Source organism: Mesitornis unicolor, unplaced genomic scaffold, assembly GCF_000695765.1.
Source record: "Mesitornis unicolor isolate BGI_N332 unplaced genomic scaffold, ASM69576v1 scaffold9909, whole genome shotgun sequence".
Classification (NCBI taxonomy): domain Eukaryota; kingdom Metazoa; phylum Chordata; class Aves; order Mesitornithiformes; family Mesitornithidae; genus Mesitornis; species Mesitornis unicolor.
In genome coordinates this window covers 23,034-38,303 of record NW_010206529.1, presented here as the reverse complement: position 1 = coordinate 38,303, position 15,270 = coordinate 23,034, and the positions used below count along the sequence as shown (strand labels likewise).

The 15,270-nt window shown below is 42.2% G+C and overlaps 1 protein-coding gene across 1 annotated transcript in view; it reads right to left on the bottom strand.

The window, feature by feature from the left end:
• The window catches only part of NPNT (nephronectin), a gene marked incomplete at its 5' end in the record, with an annotated part of 44,976 nt that overhangs the window by 7,631 nt on the left and 22,075 nt on the right, over positions 1–15,270 (bottom strand). The window contains 7 exon segments of the mRNA XM_010191793.1: positions 5,796–5,977; positions 6,083–6,189; positions 6,192–6,312; positions 8,065–8,182; positions 9,351–9,485; positions 13,433–13,552; positions 14,665–14,784. Coding sequence (XP_010190095.1) covers positions 5,796–5,977; positions 6,083–6,189; positions 6,192–6,312; positions 8,065–8,182; positions 9,351–9,485; positions 13,433–13,552; positions 14,665–14,784 — 903 coding nt within the window.

Genomic DNA, 15,270 nt, shown 5'->3' with positions numbered 1-15,270 from the left:
GGAATGCCCTTAAACCATCATTCACCCCCAGCACTGTAAGCTTGTCCTTCCTAAGAGCTCTATGTAAGGCATAGGCGGGACAGGTGAACCAGCACACAGGACATTCGCAGTCAGGCCGGCACAGAGGTGCTCAGGACAGTACAAGCTTTTCCAACACATAACAGCACACACACTACCACACTCCTATAACTGCATCAGTCACAGGCAACCAGAAGTCGTAGCTCATGGAGTAGCTGTGCGTGGTAACTTGCTATGTGTTAACAGACCATCGCCACTGCAGAGCACACAGAACACTGGCACCAGTTAAATTCAGCAGCGGTGAGTTTCCTCAGGGATGTTACAAACTGGTAATTCAATTTCTTGGGCTTGCCGTGGACAGCAGATTTTGCAGGAGTATTTACTTACAAAGGCTGCTGAACTAAGAGCACCCTGTGAGTGCTCTGTTGGTTCTGGCAGGACAGTGCTCCGACTGCAATTTCACCTTTGAGGAGCCCTCGCAGTGAAGTTTCACCTCGCATTACAACCACGCTCACTGCAGACTGCTGCTTCCTGGGGAATGCAGCGGTCTCCACACACAAAACACATCTCTGCTGCACCCCCAGGGATTATCACCTCACCTGTCCTCTTCCCAGACTGCGCCAAGGAAATAAGGCGCTGTTCATTTCCTATGCTGCGAAGAAGTAGTTGGCGATTCGCTTCAAAACTGCTGAGCACAGCATACGTTTGTACTGTAGCTGCCAGCCTAGGATGGACACACAGCCCTTTCTTAAAGGGTTTTCACATCTGCCACATCCACACAGCACAGGGGTGGCAAGAGGCCACTCCACAGGAGCAGAGGGAAAAGCGAGCTGCCTTCTTCCTGAGCTGCAGGGGGAACCTCACAGTTCTTCCCCTGCGCCTTAAATTAATGTTTTTTCAGGGACCAAAGGCTCAGACCACAGACAGGCAGTCACAGGACTCTGAACGACCTCTGTGGCAGAGAGCACTGAGGAAACCCACTGCTGCGCTCTAGGATTTGTAGGATACTCGGGGTCACTGTCTCAAGGTACGTGCTTGCCCTGTGGATCCCTTTCCCCATCTCCCATAGCTCTTCCTTATAGAAAATACCACAGGAAACATCAGGAATTTGTTTTCCAGACTACTTTAGTCTACTTACTAAAATACCATTTCTAATGCATGGTTATTTTATACATATCTGAGTTATGTCTGTGCACACATACAAGCATTCTCCAAATTAAAGCTGATGTATTTGCCTAGAAGTAAAGCTCTACACTAAAACATTTCTTCAAAACTTGTCTCTAAAGTCCTCTCTAACACTGTTATTATGAACTTCTAGAAGAAAGTGTTACAGAGCTTTAAAGCAGTCACTTCAGTGCTCAGACCTCATTAGAGGAATGTGCACAAAACAAGAAATGCAGGACTCTAAATACGATCCATGTGTACTTCTTCTTGCTACAAAGTCTAATATGTTGAGTGGCGATCGTGGGAGAAAGTATTTGGCACAATTATTTTCTGCAAGCTTTCCAAGCCCTTTCTGTGTACTTTAAATAGCGTATCAGTGTGCTTTTCACTTAACTTCAATGGTTTGATAAAGCTTGTTAAATATAAACTTGGCTGTTTTTTCTTGGAGAATTTTATAAGCTCGGAGTGAGCCAATCCATCACAGCACCATGTTCTCAAACTTCATGAGCTGAGTTCCTCATAGATGCATGAATGTGTGTGTGAGGGGAGGACATTTAATTACTGCATAAGACTGATTTCTTTTCAGCTTTTTAATCCTTCGGGAAAACAGGAGCGCTTTTTTTCACTTACTTGCTAATTGCTGAGTTTGGGAGTACAGGAGACGGTGTGTGCATATGTCAGGTTATTTGTAATTACAGACTAATCACTGTTTTGGCATTACAAAACCAAAACAAAGCAAGGAGCACAGCTTCATGTTATCAGTAACTGTTATTACTGTTAATAATGCAGTGTTCTGCCTTGCAGCGAACGCTGTGTTCTTCTGCAATTCAATGCCACACAATAATCACCACCAAGCTTCCCATTTGTTAAAAACAACAACAGAAAAGGACAAAGATCTTACTGACTGGATAGTTACCACTAAATTTGTTAAATTCCACTTTCAAAAAAAAGTGATGAGATCTCATGCAGTAGAAAACAGCTAAAAAGAAGGGTAGTCCAGAGGTCAGTCAGACTGCGTAAACGTCCTGCTTTCCCCTCCAGGGAAGACTTTGATACATGCTGTCCTACAAAGATGGGGCAACACCCTCTTATCTGGATGCCCTCAGTGCCCACACGTTGCCTAAAACTCCGCAGATCCAAATTCTGTGGTGAGCATTACTTCAGGCTTTCATAGACTGTGGCACTCTCCACACGACTCCTGGCATGAGAGTGTGAATGCTCTGAAGTCCAATCTTGCAGCTCTCAGGCAGTTACAAGGCTCATTAAGTCCCACCTAAATCAAATATCTTATTATATATATTTATTTCCAGAAGATTTTCTGAAAAGTAACCTGCCTGCTTTTCTATGAGCAGCTATTCAGGAGGTGCAGAGTGCTGAGTTTCAGGGGAACACAGCTAAAATAAGCAGTCTACAGGAGCCTGTGTATCAGATCAGGGGATAACACTGGCTGGAAGATCCATGGAGGTGATTTGTGAGATGCCTGGAGCTTATGGTTTAGTTCCAGAGTACAGACAGGAACACGGTGCCTCTCTTAAATGCTTAAATATCAAGACAAATACATGTTAATAGATGTCAGAACAGTGAAGACGAATTAAATGCTATTGTAAAATGACGCTACTCTAAGGATATCAAGGAATAAAAACTCCTCACATTCTTTGCTTTTAGCATTTCCCTTTTTTCAACAGTTTCAAGGATCACATAACTGCATTTACTGCTCTAAGGGCTTTTCAGCCACTGAAAGGGTGAGCAGAAAGAACCAAGTTTTAATCCAATTTTATATTCTTTAATAGCTGTTATGAGAAAAGTCTCCTAATTCCAATATTTTCAGCTCCACTGAGGGCTAAGAAGGAAAATCACTGAACTATCTTTTAATACAGATAAGAGTTTTTGTTCTTGCTCTGCTGATATCTAGTATTATGCTTTGTCTTTAAGTTTATGCTTTTAATGTTTATCACCCAAATCATGATGGCAGCAGAAATTCATCATCTTATTGAGAAGTTCACTTTATCTGTTAGAGACTTGATGCATCTGAGTAAGCATAAAAGGTTCAGCACTGCAGTACTTCACTGCAGTTTGTACCAGCCCTGAACTAGTTAAATATTAAGCCATCACTGCATTCCTCCCTCGTTGCCATCCCCCCCATATCCATATCAGGAGAAGATTATCCGTGGTGCCAGATTCCACTGTCTGCATCCGACCAAGTGGTTCAAAGGCCAAGTGTAGGAATTCCATTTTTTAAAAATATTCATTTTTTTGGTTCTCTGAAAAAGCACCTCCTCAAAGTCACTGCAGGCATTTTTAGAAAAGGGGTAAAGCATCTGAAGAAAAGCAACAAGCCAATACCTTTCAAAACCTGCAAAGGCATTTAAGTGACATTATCAGCATTATTACCATTGGTGCTCTGTCACCACTGAACAGTTTCACTGTGTTCAGTTGGTTTCAAGCTGAGCAGCACAGTCAGGAGCGCTCTGAAGGGAAAGCTTAGGACGAGTTTACTCAGTGTGTGGGACAGGTGGTCACATAACAACGAAGGGAGAAAACTAGCAGCATCGAGTCACAAAGGGTAAAATAATGAAAAACTAAAATTTGAGAGAAGCTTGCAGAAAACAAATACCGTTTCCCAGGCACGTTTCCTCTCCCGATCTGGACCAACCCTAGAGCACCAGTACATCTGCAGGTCTTGGTCCAGTGCCCCAGAACATCAACCACCCCTTTGCCATGGGCTGCTCTCCTTGACATGGTACCGCGTTACTCTGGAACAGAACTGGTTTGCACCCAACTGTAGGTTTCGAATCCTAAATGAAACCTTTTGTGCCCTCACTCCGTAAATGCCTCTGGGAAGAGAGTTTGTATATCAGGTATATCCTTAACAGGGGACAGAAGAAATAATATGGGGTTAAAGACATCTACTGACTGGATCTGAGGAGCAATCTGTCCCTGTATTACTGACTGAGGCCAGTAACAGCTGCTGGTGCCTGACCTGCTGGAATCCCTGTACCTGCACTGAAGTCTTTTTGAAGCTATGTCTGTGTGGCAGAAACCTCCAAGGGTGGCAGCTGACCTAAATAAATAGTTGATAAATACACTGCAAAGACTGTTTTTTTCCTGTGTTTATGTACCAAAATGTAGGCTTCCAGACAGAAAACAAAACACTTCAACATTCCTACTTCCCAAACCCCTATATCTGAAGCATAAGTATTGAAAGCATTAGCTTCAAAATCCACCCTGTAGGGAGAGCACTAATTGTAAATAATGAGCTTTTCACAGATGATTGTTATGGCTTCATGAAAATAGCTGAAAACTATCCCTCTGCCTTACAATTCCAGAGGACACTTGCAATGCGAGACACCTGGGAAGCGCAAAGCCAGCCTAGAGTAATTTCCACAGAACTCTCTGTTTTTAACCACTGGTTCCCATTACATTAAGTTGGGAGAGACTTTACTACATTACTTTTATATTTTTAACTGAATACAGATTGTTTAAAAATAATCTTGAAAAAGCCAAAATCACAGTCCTCTGCGTAGTACCAGGATTTATCTTCCAAAATTCTAAGTCAGCTCTTGTCTCCATTTTAAGTGTACCAAACTGTCTACAACAGATAAAAATGTCAACAGGGAAAACAAAACGGTTTTTACAAGGAACAAACTATTTCACTGTGTAATGACCTAAGAAAACACAGCTCAAGAAATTACCATGCAGATGCCAAAGCAACCGGGAAAACACTCCCCCGTTGCTTGTACACCTGCTCTGAGACAGCAAACGCTTCCTCCCACTATGCTGCTTCATCAGCATTCTCCTTCATCAAGCTGAAGGAGGAGGGCAGATCCAGCACACCCAGCCCATCACTAAAATTAGTGGCAGAACTAAAGATGAAATTGGGTGTTGAGCATTTCTTGGCAGATGTGTGTGACTCTGCATGTGCCAGTAATGTCTTCTGTGGTATGCGCTAAAGCTGGTGTGGAAATGGTGCTGTAGCTTTCAGAGCAGCTCTTAAAATGCCATATGTTCATGCTGTGAGAATCTTCACTATCTGCAGCTTTTAATAGATGCAGTCCATAAAATTAGTTTCTATGTTATTTTTATGCAATTTTCCCATTACCTAGTTCATAAACAACCAAGTCTATTTGAATATAGGTGACATAACAGTCTTTAGGTAATCAGACACCATCTCATTTCTTACCATTCTTAAAGCTACAGAAATATGCTAAGAACGACTCTCAACTCCCTAAATTTGAATCCATTGCCCATTTATGAGTTATGTTGTACTTCAATACTTTTCAATAAAGTATCTTTCATTTCTCCAAAACTTTTGTCTGAAAGCATAATTAGTTTAAGCAGTTAAATGGGACAATAGACTCACAAATAATTTCAGGAAGAAAAAAAAAACAGAAACTTTTGGTTGAATTGATTCAGAACTTCCTCCCCACATTTTTGTTAGGTAACAAAATAGATTATTTGTGCAGCTTTACCATATGACCATTTTCAGTTCCCTGTCTTCATCCTCATTGATAAAGTGTTCCAAAAAACCCAAACAGTACACTGCATGCTTTCACCTCACCACATCTACAACTCTGATACATTAAAGGATGTATTAAAGGAGTAAAATCACTCACTGAACACATCTCCTCGGGGTTTCTGAGGATCTACCTGGATCCTGTTGTCATCTGTAACTCCTCGGGAAGTTGTACTTTCAGTGGGAACATGTGAAGGCTCTTCAGTTGTTATCAGAGGAGTCCTTTGGGGTGGTAGTGTAGGTCTTAATGTCATAGGTTGAGGTGGTGTTGGCGGTGGAGGCCTCGTCACTGGCTTTGTCACTGGCCTTGTTGTCACTGGCACATACCTAGTGGTTGACCGAGGTGTAGGTCGAGTTGTTGGCCTGGGTGTAGGTCGAGTTGTTGGCCTGGGTGTAGGTTGAGTTGTTGGCCTGGGTGTAGGTCGAGTTGTTGGCCTGGTCACTGGCTTTTCTGTAACAACAGCAAATGTATACGGTGAAGTCTGAGCAGTTGCCTTGTGCCTCCAACATCAGGAATCCTATGGGTTTTGCCACTGCCTACCTCAGGGAGCATGCTGTTGCCCTTGAATATATGATATGGACCAGATCGTTCCATCGTAACATTAGGAATAATAATGATAAACTGCAAAGATAATCAAAATGGGACCACAAAATGGACATCTGAGTCTCTTGCTGCAGAAACTTAACCATGTATTTCATTATGACATAGAGAGTCTTTGTTGAAACCATTCCTCCTCTTCTGAATGCTTCCACTAATTAGAAACATACCTTAGCATCAGCACTGCTGATTTATCACCTCTTTTTAGACACTACTTCTCGTTACAGCAGTTTAGAGATGATTTAGAATGACTGAAGACCGAGAGACTGCCATCCCCACTTCCTCCCAAGCAGCAACTAACTTCCAGAGGTGGCAAAATTTACCCAAAAACACTGTTACTAAAAAAGCATGGACAGGAAGATGTGTGTTGAGCAGCCCTCTAAGCTGGACAAGTTTGTACTCAGGAGCAGAGGCAAGTTTAGTAAGGTTCAAATGTTACAATCATTTTGGTCACAGATGGGCAGATACCTTTGGTTTAAGAAAATTATCTTTTAGGCCTCTCCACTTCTAAACTTGGCTCCTTGTCAATAAGCATGAATCACTTTACAGAGATTTAACCTAGGCCAGTAGCCTTTACCTTTGCTAAACACCAGGAAACCAGTAAACAGCATTTTTTGGAGCCTCCACAAAAGAGGAGAAGGTGAACCTAGCACCACAGTGACAGTGTCTACAGTACCACCTCCCCCAACATTTCTTAAAGAAAGGACTACAAATTTTAACTTAGTTTCACAGTGGTAGTTTCTACAGACATGAAATGCAAGAACATCTATTTGTTATTTCTAATTTTCTATTTGCTAATAAGCCTTTTACATCTCACTGGAGATCTTAAAAGCCCCAATAAGAACTCCAGTTGCATATTCTGTGTACAAGTGTTTCAAGTATAACACACAGTCAAAGAACTACTGTTTGTTAAACAACCAATTATTTGATGATAGAAGGTAAAAAGGTTTTCTCTCTGGCCATCTGTTCATTACTATTCTTTTTAATACCCAGCAGTTTTCACATTATGGTATATTAGAACATAAAATGGACCTTAGGACTATGTTCCAGTAACACACGTCAAGTGTGTCCACATATAATTGCAAGCATTCAGGATGTAGAAGATCACCTTAGCCAGATCCCAGCACCACGACAGCTATGGCCAAAGGAAACAAGTCCACAAGGGGACTGCTCTTCAAAGAGATCAGTGAGACAGCAAAGACCCAGACCCGTGTATGAACACAGGGTCCTCAAGAAGATTCAGCACAAGTCATAGACCCGCAGAGTCCTGAGGGATCTCAAACGAGGGAGCTCCAATGGCCTATTCTGTACTCAGGAGAAAGGTGAGGAAGGGCATTCTCCAACAGGGAATTCTTCCAAAAAAATCTCCCTCTCAGCTCTGCTCACACCTGGGAGCAGTGGGAAGTGGATGGGGTGAGCTGCCGAAGGGCCAGTGGCAGAGTGCACAAAACAACAGGGTATGAGTAACATGTACCGTTTGACCAGACCTACCCTGTTACTCAGTTGTTCTCGTCCTGAAGCAATCTCTAGAATCAAGCTGTGGACAGGGAGAGGTGAATTTCTTTCTAATTATGAGAATGCCTCAGGGAAAGGTATTTTTACCAAGGCATGCTATGACTCGGAAAAGTCCAACTACATTCCCTGGCCCCTTAGAAAGTATTAAAAATAGTTAAGAGAAACTGAGCCTGGTAGTGCTGTATCTCAAAATTTACCACATGGGACACATTTACTTTCAGAATTCCTTTTTTAAAAGGAGTGTTACATACGTATGCAGTTTGTTCCATTGTCTCTGTATCCTTCTTTACACTTGCATTTGTACGATCCCGGTGTATTGTAACATCGTGAAAAACTGCCACACTGATGGTGGCCAAGGGAGCATTCATCTATATCTGCAAGAGAAAGTTACATTTAAAAAGTCATTTACATCAAAGAAACTTGACTTTCTGTTTAACCCCACAAAAACACACACAGCAGTACGGTCATTGGGAAAATATTAATTTTGAAAAAATAAATAAAACTGCATTGCCAGTGGGAAAAGGAAGATAGTCACAAATCTATGTGGTGATACAAACATCAGGGTAAAAGGGACTATGGTGCAACTCTGGCATTGCTCAACTTACATCTTAGCATCAGCTTCAATGACGTGCTGTGGGTAGACTGCAGTCGAAATCACGAAGATAACTACTTCTTAAAGGTGACATGACAGGTTTTCTGTTCTTAATCACACAAGTTTTAAACTGTTTTTTCATAAAGTGCTTCCTCTAATATAAATCTGTATAGATGTTTCTACATCAAATAGAAAGTGCTTGATACATTTTATATGGCATTACCATATTTGTTACTAGTGATGTAAGCAAAACATCTCCAAATTCCAGTGCTCTGCACACAGATTTCTCTCCAAAAAATACACTTAAACAAATGTAAAGCAATGCCTCATTACCTCCACATGATCCTTTTTTCAGTGAAAGGATTACAACCACTTGAGGCCCTGAGAAACGAAGACAGTGCAACCCGGGAGCATCTTTGTTGAAGGGCATTCACCAGCTCATTCCAGTCTCATGTCCAGACAAAGGCGGGTGATTTCCCAGCCCTTGCCTGAAGTGGAAAGGAAAGTTGGGCAGCCTGGCTTGGGAGGAACTGGGGTGTGCTCTGGCCAGGTTTTCTTATCTTGGATCCTGGGGCATGCTACAGAGCACGCCTGCGATACAGCTCAAACATAGCCCAAGCTCATATGATGCTTCAAACCTGCAACTGCCTGCGCACAGGGAAGCCTGTGGGGACAAACACTTTGGGAAGGAACTCCTGGGGTCATCAGCTCTGCTCTGTCACTGACTTCCACAGAAGAACCAGTTACAGGAATGGGGGCTAAATACATGCTTTCTTTTTCACAGCCTATTTCTGTAATCCTCCCTTTCCTAAAACACGGATGTAGTGCAACCTAAAACAACGTGCTCCAACATTTCAGCCATAATAAGCAAACACCCCTCTTTAAACCATTCATTTCAGTTTAGAATATGCAGCTCTATTACACGCACATAAGAAATAAGTTGTTATTACCATGGCATTGGTATTTGCCTCCGATGTACATTAGATCAAAGCCTTTATGACACCTGCAAATGTAGCTTCCAAAGGTATTGACACAGTGCCTAAATCGTGGACAGATAACTCTGCCAGTAGCACATTCATCAATATCTGTGGAAACAAAGGAACTGTATTATTCTTAATAGCAGTTAAAATACAATCTAAATTAAACTGGTTACACATAATGAATGAAAAAGTATTTTTAATAAGGTCCTTTTGGCTACAAGCTGGTCAGCCAGCAGTAATACCCGAGCACTTCTGGCTGTGCTATTTCAATTCAGCTCTTCATCACACACCCAAATTTTTATGCCTCATATGCCAGAAGCCTTTACAAATACTGTGAGTGACACAAGATGCACTGGCATAACAAGCATTGCTATTGAATTTGGAATGGTTGCTCTATGCTCTTGCCATCCTGGTATCCTTCCCCTTGGACAGGAAATGTTCTCTCATTCCTCATTGAACAGCTTCTTCAAGGCCTCAAAACACCCATCCTTCAAACTGTAATGGTATCTGTCTGAAGGAAAGCTATTCTGTGTTATTTGTGTAACTTTCTTTTGTCCCACCAAGTCCTGCCCAGTTATAAAGACAGCATCTGGATTTACAGGCAAGAAATAATAACAAAAAATTACCAGAGTGACTCTTTTTCTGAAACACGCCTGAAATACTGTTCCTGTAGCACAGGTCATACATGCGTGGTCAAAGTACTTCCTACCTTGCAGTAGGAAGTGGCCTATTTTTTTTAAATCTCAGGTGTCCCTAATCCATGACCTGCCCATTGAGCCCATCAGGAAATCTTCATCTGTTCAGGTCTTGCTCTAAACAAAGAGAATTCCAGCTAATGCCAGGGGTGCAGTATTTCTGGGTCTCCTACAGGTTAGCTACCACAGCCCAAATGCTTTTTGAGTACTGGCTCTTTGCAATCTCTAACCCTGTATGGTGCCTGCACTGTAGCCGACCCCTCTTTCACAGAGAAAGACATGTTACATACATGACCTTAAAATACCTCTGAGGTGCTGAGATATGTGGCTCCCATCTGCCCTGCCAGGGACTCCCAGCAAACGATGTCCAGGCAAGGACAGAGGAGTGGGAAGACACAGGTGATGCTCACTACATGTCTGATGCTCCTCATCTCCCAGAAGATGCTGTTCCTCATGCTGACTAACAAGACAGACAGAGGCCCAGGAAGCAGCCAGTGCTGCCCCAGCACTGCTTTCACTGTCTGGGAAACCCTCAGAAGAGGTCAGGCTGATACACAAAAGCTGCTTGCACTACCGCTCGTTTTGTAGCCCTTGGAAACCCAGCTGAAGCCTGCTGAGTGCTTGAACCCTAATTCTTCAGTGAGGCAGAGGCCTGCCATGCCCAGCTGCCCCTCTTGCACACCGCTCCTGACGTCTGCTGGTTATCTACAGGGCACAGTTCAAGCCTTTGCTCTGCGGCTCTATCAGGCTCTTGATCTATGGGAAAGCAAAATTTTGCTCTCCACGCAATCCTTCTCCCAAAAGGAGCACTTCAGCTGCAGGTGTCAAGAGTGCAAAACAAAGCCGAGTGATTGATGCCCTCCTGCTTGTGAGAGAGGCCTGGACAAGGCAGAGAGAAGCCCGAGTCTCTTGCACAGCACTTTAAAAAAACCCATTACCACAAACCTGCTGGTTTGTTAGGGCAGCTACCTGAGGCAAGGCAGATGTAGCTCAAATTCTACAAGCTGTGTTTCCCACAGCCAAAAGAAGTGACCTAAAGCCATGAGTTACTGCCTGGATGGGCTCTCCCAGTAGCTCCTGCTGGCACTGTCCCACTGCATGAAGAATTACTGAGGACAGCGAGGATTCAAGCTCTGAGCTCCTGTGTTCCTGGCCCATCACACTGCTCCAGAACAACAGCTCTCCTTCACCCTCAGATGGGAGCAATTCTGCAGTGTCCCAGTAAAGGACCGAATGAGAAAGAAAACAAGGCCAATACTGGGCACCTCTCCATGTGCCTGAATCTCCCTATAAATCTGCCCCTTGGTTTGAATCTATTATTAATGTTTTAGGCTTTAAGTACATTATTAACAGTTTTACAAGTTCTACCATGTTCCTTACAGTCATTTAATTTACAAGCCATAATTGTCTACTCTATTAAAATACTGTTTCAAGGCTGCAAATTTCAGACTCTTGGTTACTATGAGTTAGTTTTTGTCTTGTTTTGATTTTTTTAAATTTTAAATGAAAAATTCAAAAAGCAATTCAGTAAGAAAATGGTTAGCCACTAAATACACCTCATCATGCCATGGATTACATTCTTTAGAACATAATGTAGCTTGTCCAGCCTTTCCCTCTCTACATATTCATGTGTGTGCAAATTCCCACAAGGCAAGAAGCATGTTAGATGGTGAGAACATTATAGTGGTATTGCTTAATTTTCTAGGCAGTTATAAATCCTAGAGATACAGGACTGAACTGCTAAACAATACGTTGTTGAAAACTGATACAAAAATAACAGAAAACAGTAACAGCCTACTTCTTGCATTTAACATGAGAGGTGAGTGGATGCTCGTTACTGGTGGGAAAATCACTTTTAGATCGTTAGCTAGAAGATGGTATGCAAGTGCTCATGATTAGTTTCCTGCAGTTCTCTAATAGTGCAGCAACTGTGGCTTCTTTCAAGCCTATGGACCCACACTAATTCACAGCCAAACGGTGCAAGGCTGTTCCCCTTTGCCTGCTGCAACAGGCTGCGGCTCATGTCTGCTTCCCACGAAAACCAGGGCACGAAGGGGGAATTTGTATTTGGATCTCAGCCATATTACCAACTCAAGCACTAAATAACTATGAGATTGATTTTAAAATAGTATGGTTTTTAAGTTTACAAGGCTGTATTTTCAAGTTTCTAGACACAAACAAAATAACTAGAAATAATTTATTTTACATTGAAAATGAGTATTTGCAGTCCTCAAAAAAATTCAGACCTTCTGAAGCTGAAATGTGTATATTGCTGATTTCATTAAATGAAAATCCCAATCAAAAAAGCTGGCAACACTGATTGATTTATTGATTTAAGAGTCATTAATCAATTAATAAGTCAATTAATCCTTATTTTCATTCAATACTTTGCTGAATTCTTTTTCAATTCATTGTTATCTAGTTTATATGGATTTACCTTGATAGCCCAATTGTTTGGTGGTTCTTTACTGATTGTCTGGAAGGAACATTTTAACAAGAGAATGATCAGCATGGGTTAAACTAAGAATAGAATAATGCCTAAAGGAATTTCCACCTGTGCTAAAAATAAGCATTCCATTCCTAGCTGTCTTTCAAACTCTCCTCAAACCAGGATTTCATGAGCTGCAGCCAATGCACACTTCCATTTTCTGCAGCACTGCATAAGATATAAATAATAAAACCACTGGAGCATCATATCCACTCAGGATGTATAGTTAATGAGTAATGAAATCACCTGTTACACTGTTCTTCAGACCATAGTGGAGTGTGGCACAATACAGTCTCATTAACCATAAGCACCTTTTTCATGCATGCAAATGTGGGAACAAAACATTTCACTTTCATGCAGTCTGAATTCCTGAGTTTACTTTAACCTGGAGCTTTCACAGTATGGAAGAAAGACCATAACTGCAATTCCATTAATACTGGGAGCAAGCACAGACCTTCACCTTGTCCCACTATAACCTCAATGAGTATCAGCACCCCTCTACCTGCTGAGAGCTGACCTCCTCATTCCTTTTTTATGCAGGCAGGTATTTTGGAGTCACTGTTAGCAACAGTGTAAAATGACGCAGTAACAGGAGTGGTAAGGGCCACGGGCTTGGATGCCAAGCAGCCCATGCAAGCTTTAAGCAGTCAATGAAACTTGCAGGACTGGAGGAAAACATCAGCCATCTCTGACACAGACCACTTGAGAGCACCTGAGCAACATGCCTATCCCAATTCTCATTAGTAATGTCTTTAAACTGCATGTGTAATGCATTCTAAATATATCTGATAAACTCTCCTGAAGTGCATTCAGTGCGAGGATAAAAATATTTTGGAGGAAAAAAAATGAACCTACTTTTGATCACTTACCTATGCAAGTTCTGCCATCAGGCCCTAGCTGCAGTCCTGGAGAAGGACAGCGGCAGCGCACTTCTCCCTTCAGTACATCACAGCCGTATTGACAGTTTGCCATTGAGCAAGAAAGCGCATCTAGGGAAAAAGAATTGCATGTGTTTAGATAGGGACTCTGATCAGTACCAAAAATGACTAAAAACTTTGGAGAAATAAGACATTGTATAATTAAGATAGAGGTGAGAAAATGCTTGTTGAATTTGACAGATATCTATTCAGGCTTCAAAGAGCACATGCATAAGCAGGAATCTTTTTCTCTTCACAAACTGCATCTCCGGGAAAAGGGAACAGAGAGAGGAGAGAGAGGAGAGAGAGGAGAGAGAGGAGAGGGAGGAGATAGGGACTCTGATCAGTACCAAAAATGACTAAAAACTTTGGAGAAATAAGACATTGTATAATTAAGATAGAGGTGAGAAAATGCTTGTTGAATTTGACAGATATCTATTCAGGCTTCAAAGAGCACATGCATAAGCAGGAATCTTTTTCTCTTCACAAACTGCATCTCCGGGAAAAGGGAACAGGGAAAGGGAGAGAGGAGAGAGAGGAGAGAGAGGAGAGAGAGGAGAGAGAGGAGAGAAAAAAACCACCACAATTGTAGCAAGTTGTGTCATGGAATGCAGCCCCCATGAGGAATACGAAGCCTGGTATGTACCATAAACTCCCCTGGACAGTATTGCCATTTTAAAATAGGAGCATCTCTAATTAAAGGTAATTTCTTTCCCCTTCTCTCTGCCCAGGCACTCAAAATATCCACTTTTATGGGAGCAAGTAGGAACCTGACCTCCAGCGAAATGACAGTACAATTTTATACCAGTCAAACAACCGACATCTGCAGCTTTAATGATTTTACATTCAGGAGGACATAATACAGCAGAACTGCAGGTGTCTTGCTGCAATGAAAACTGCAAGGACTTGTCCTTGAAGGCCAATTAACAGTGATTTACAGCACTGAAGAACGCTTCTGGGAAACTCGTAATAAAACTAATAAAATAAAAATATTTGCTCTTGTTTTACTCAGCCTAATTTCATTAGGAAAAAAAGCATCTCACACTGTGCAACTGCCTAATTTCCAGCACAATTAATCTTTTACTTTGGGACTCATCTTCATCTCATACAAGTTTCCCAGGGAACGCCAAGCAGGGATCTTGAGGAGCTCAAAAAAGCCCAACAAGCAACAAGCCTTGCCGTACTGGAGCAGGTTCCATCTGGCATGAGCATGTAGCCGTTCAGGCAGTAGCACTTATAGCTGCCGTAGGTATTCATGCACCGGTGCTTGCACGGCCGCGGCTTCAGTCCACACTCGTTTAGATCTGAAATGAAGGGGACAGGGGAAGGGGGTGGGAAAAGAAAACATACAAAGTACATGTGAAAAACCTACTGGTTGAAGCTCCTGGAGTAAGAAGGAAAAATATGGCAATTAGCTTTTGATATGCAGTGCAGCTGACAGCAAGTGTCCAGAGCATTCTGCATGAAGCACTGCTCACCTTTCCCGCCAAGTGACATATTTTTCTTATGTTTCATAAGATATATTTTATGAAGATATCCTTCAGAAATGACAGTATCAGCATTAGATTATTAAGTGCCAACGGAAGTTTCATTAGGGAATGCACAAGCTCAGGCTGCCCTCATCTTGCCACTAATTCATGTTGATGCCAAGTCAGGGACTGGGCAGAGCTCTGGAGGCGGAGGAAGAGGAGGGAGAAAGCAAATGTCACTGCTGCAATCACTATCAGTGACTCTGATAGTGATTCAGTGGTTCACTGTCATGCTTCAAAATTAGTCGCAGAGGAAGGTAG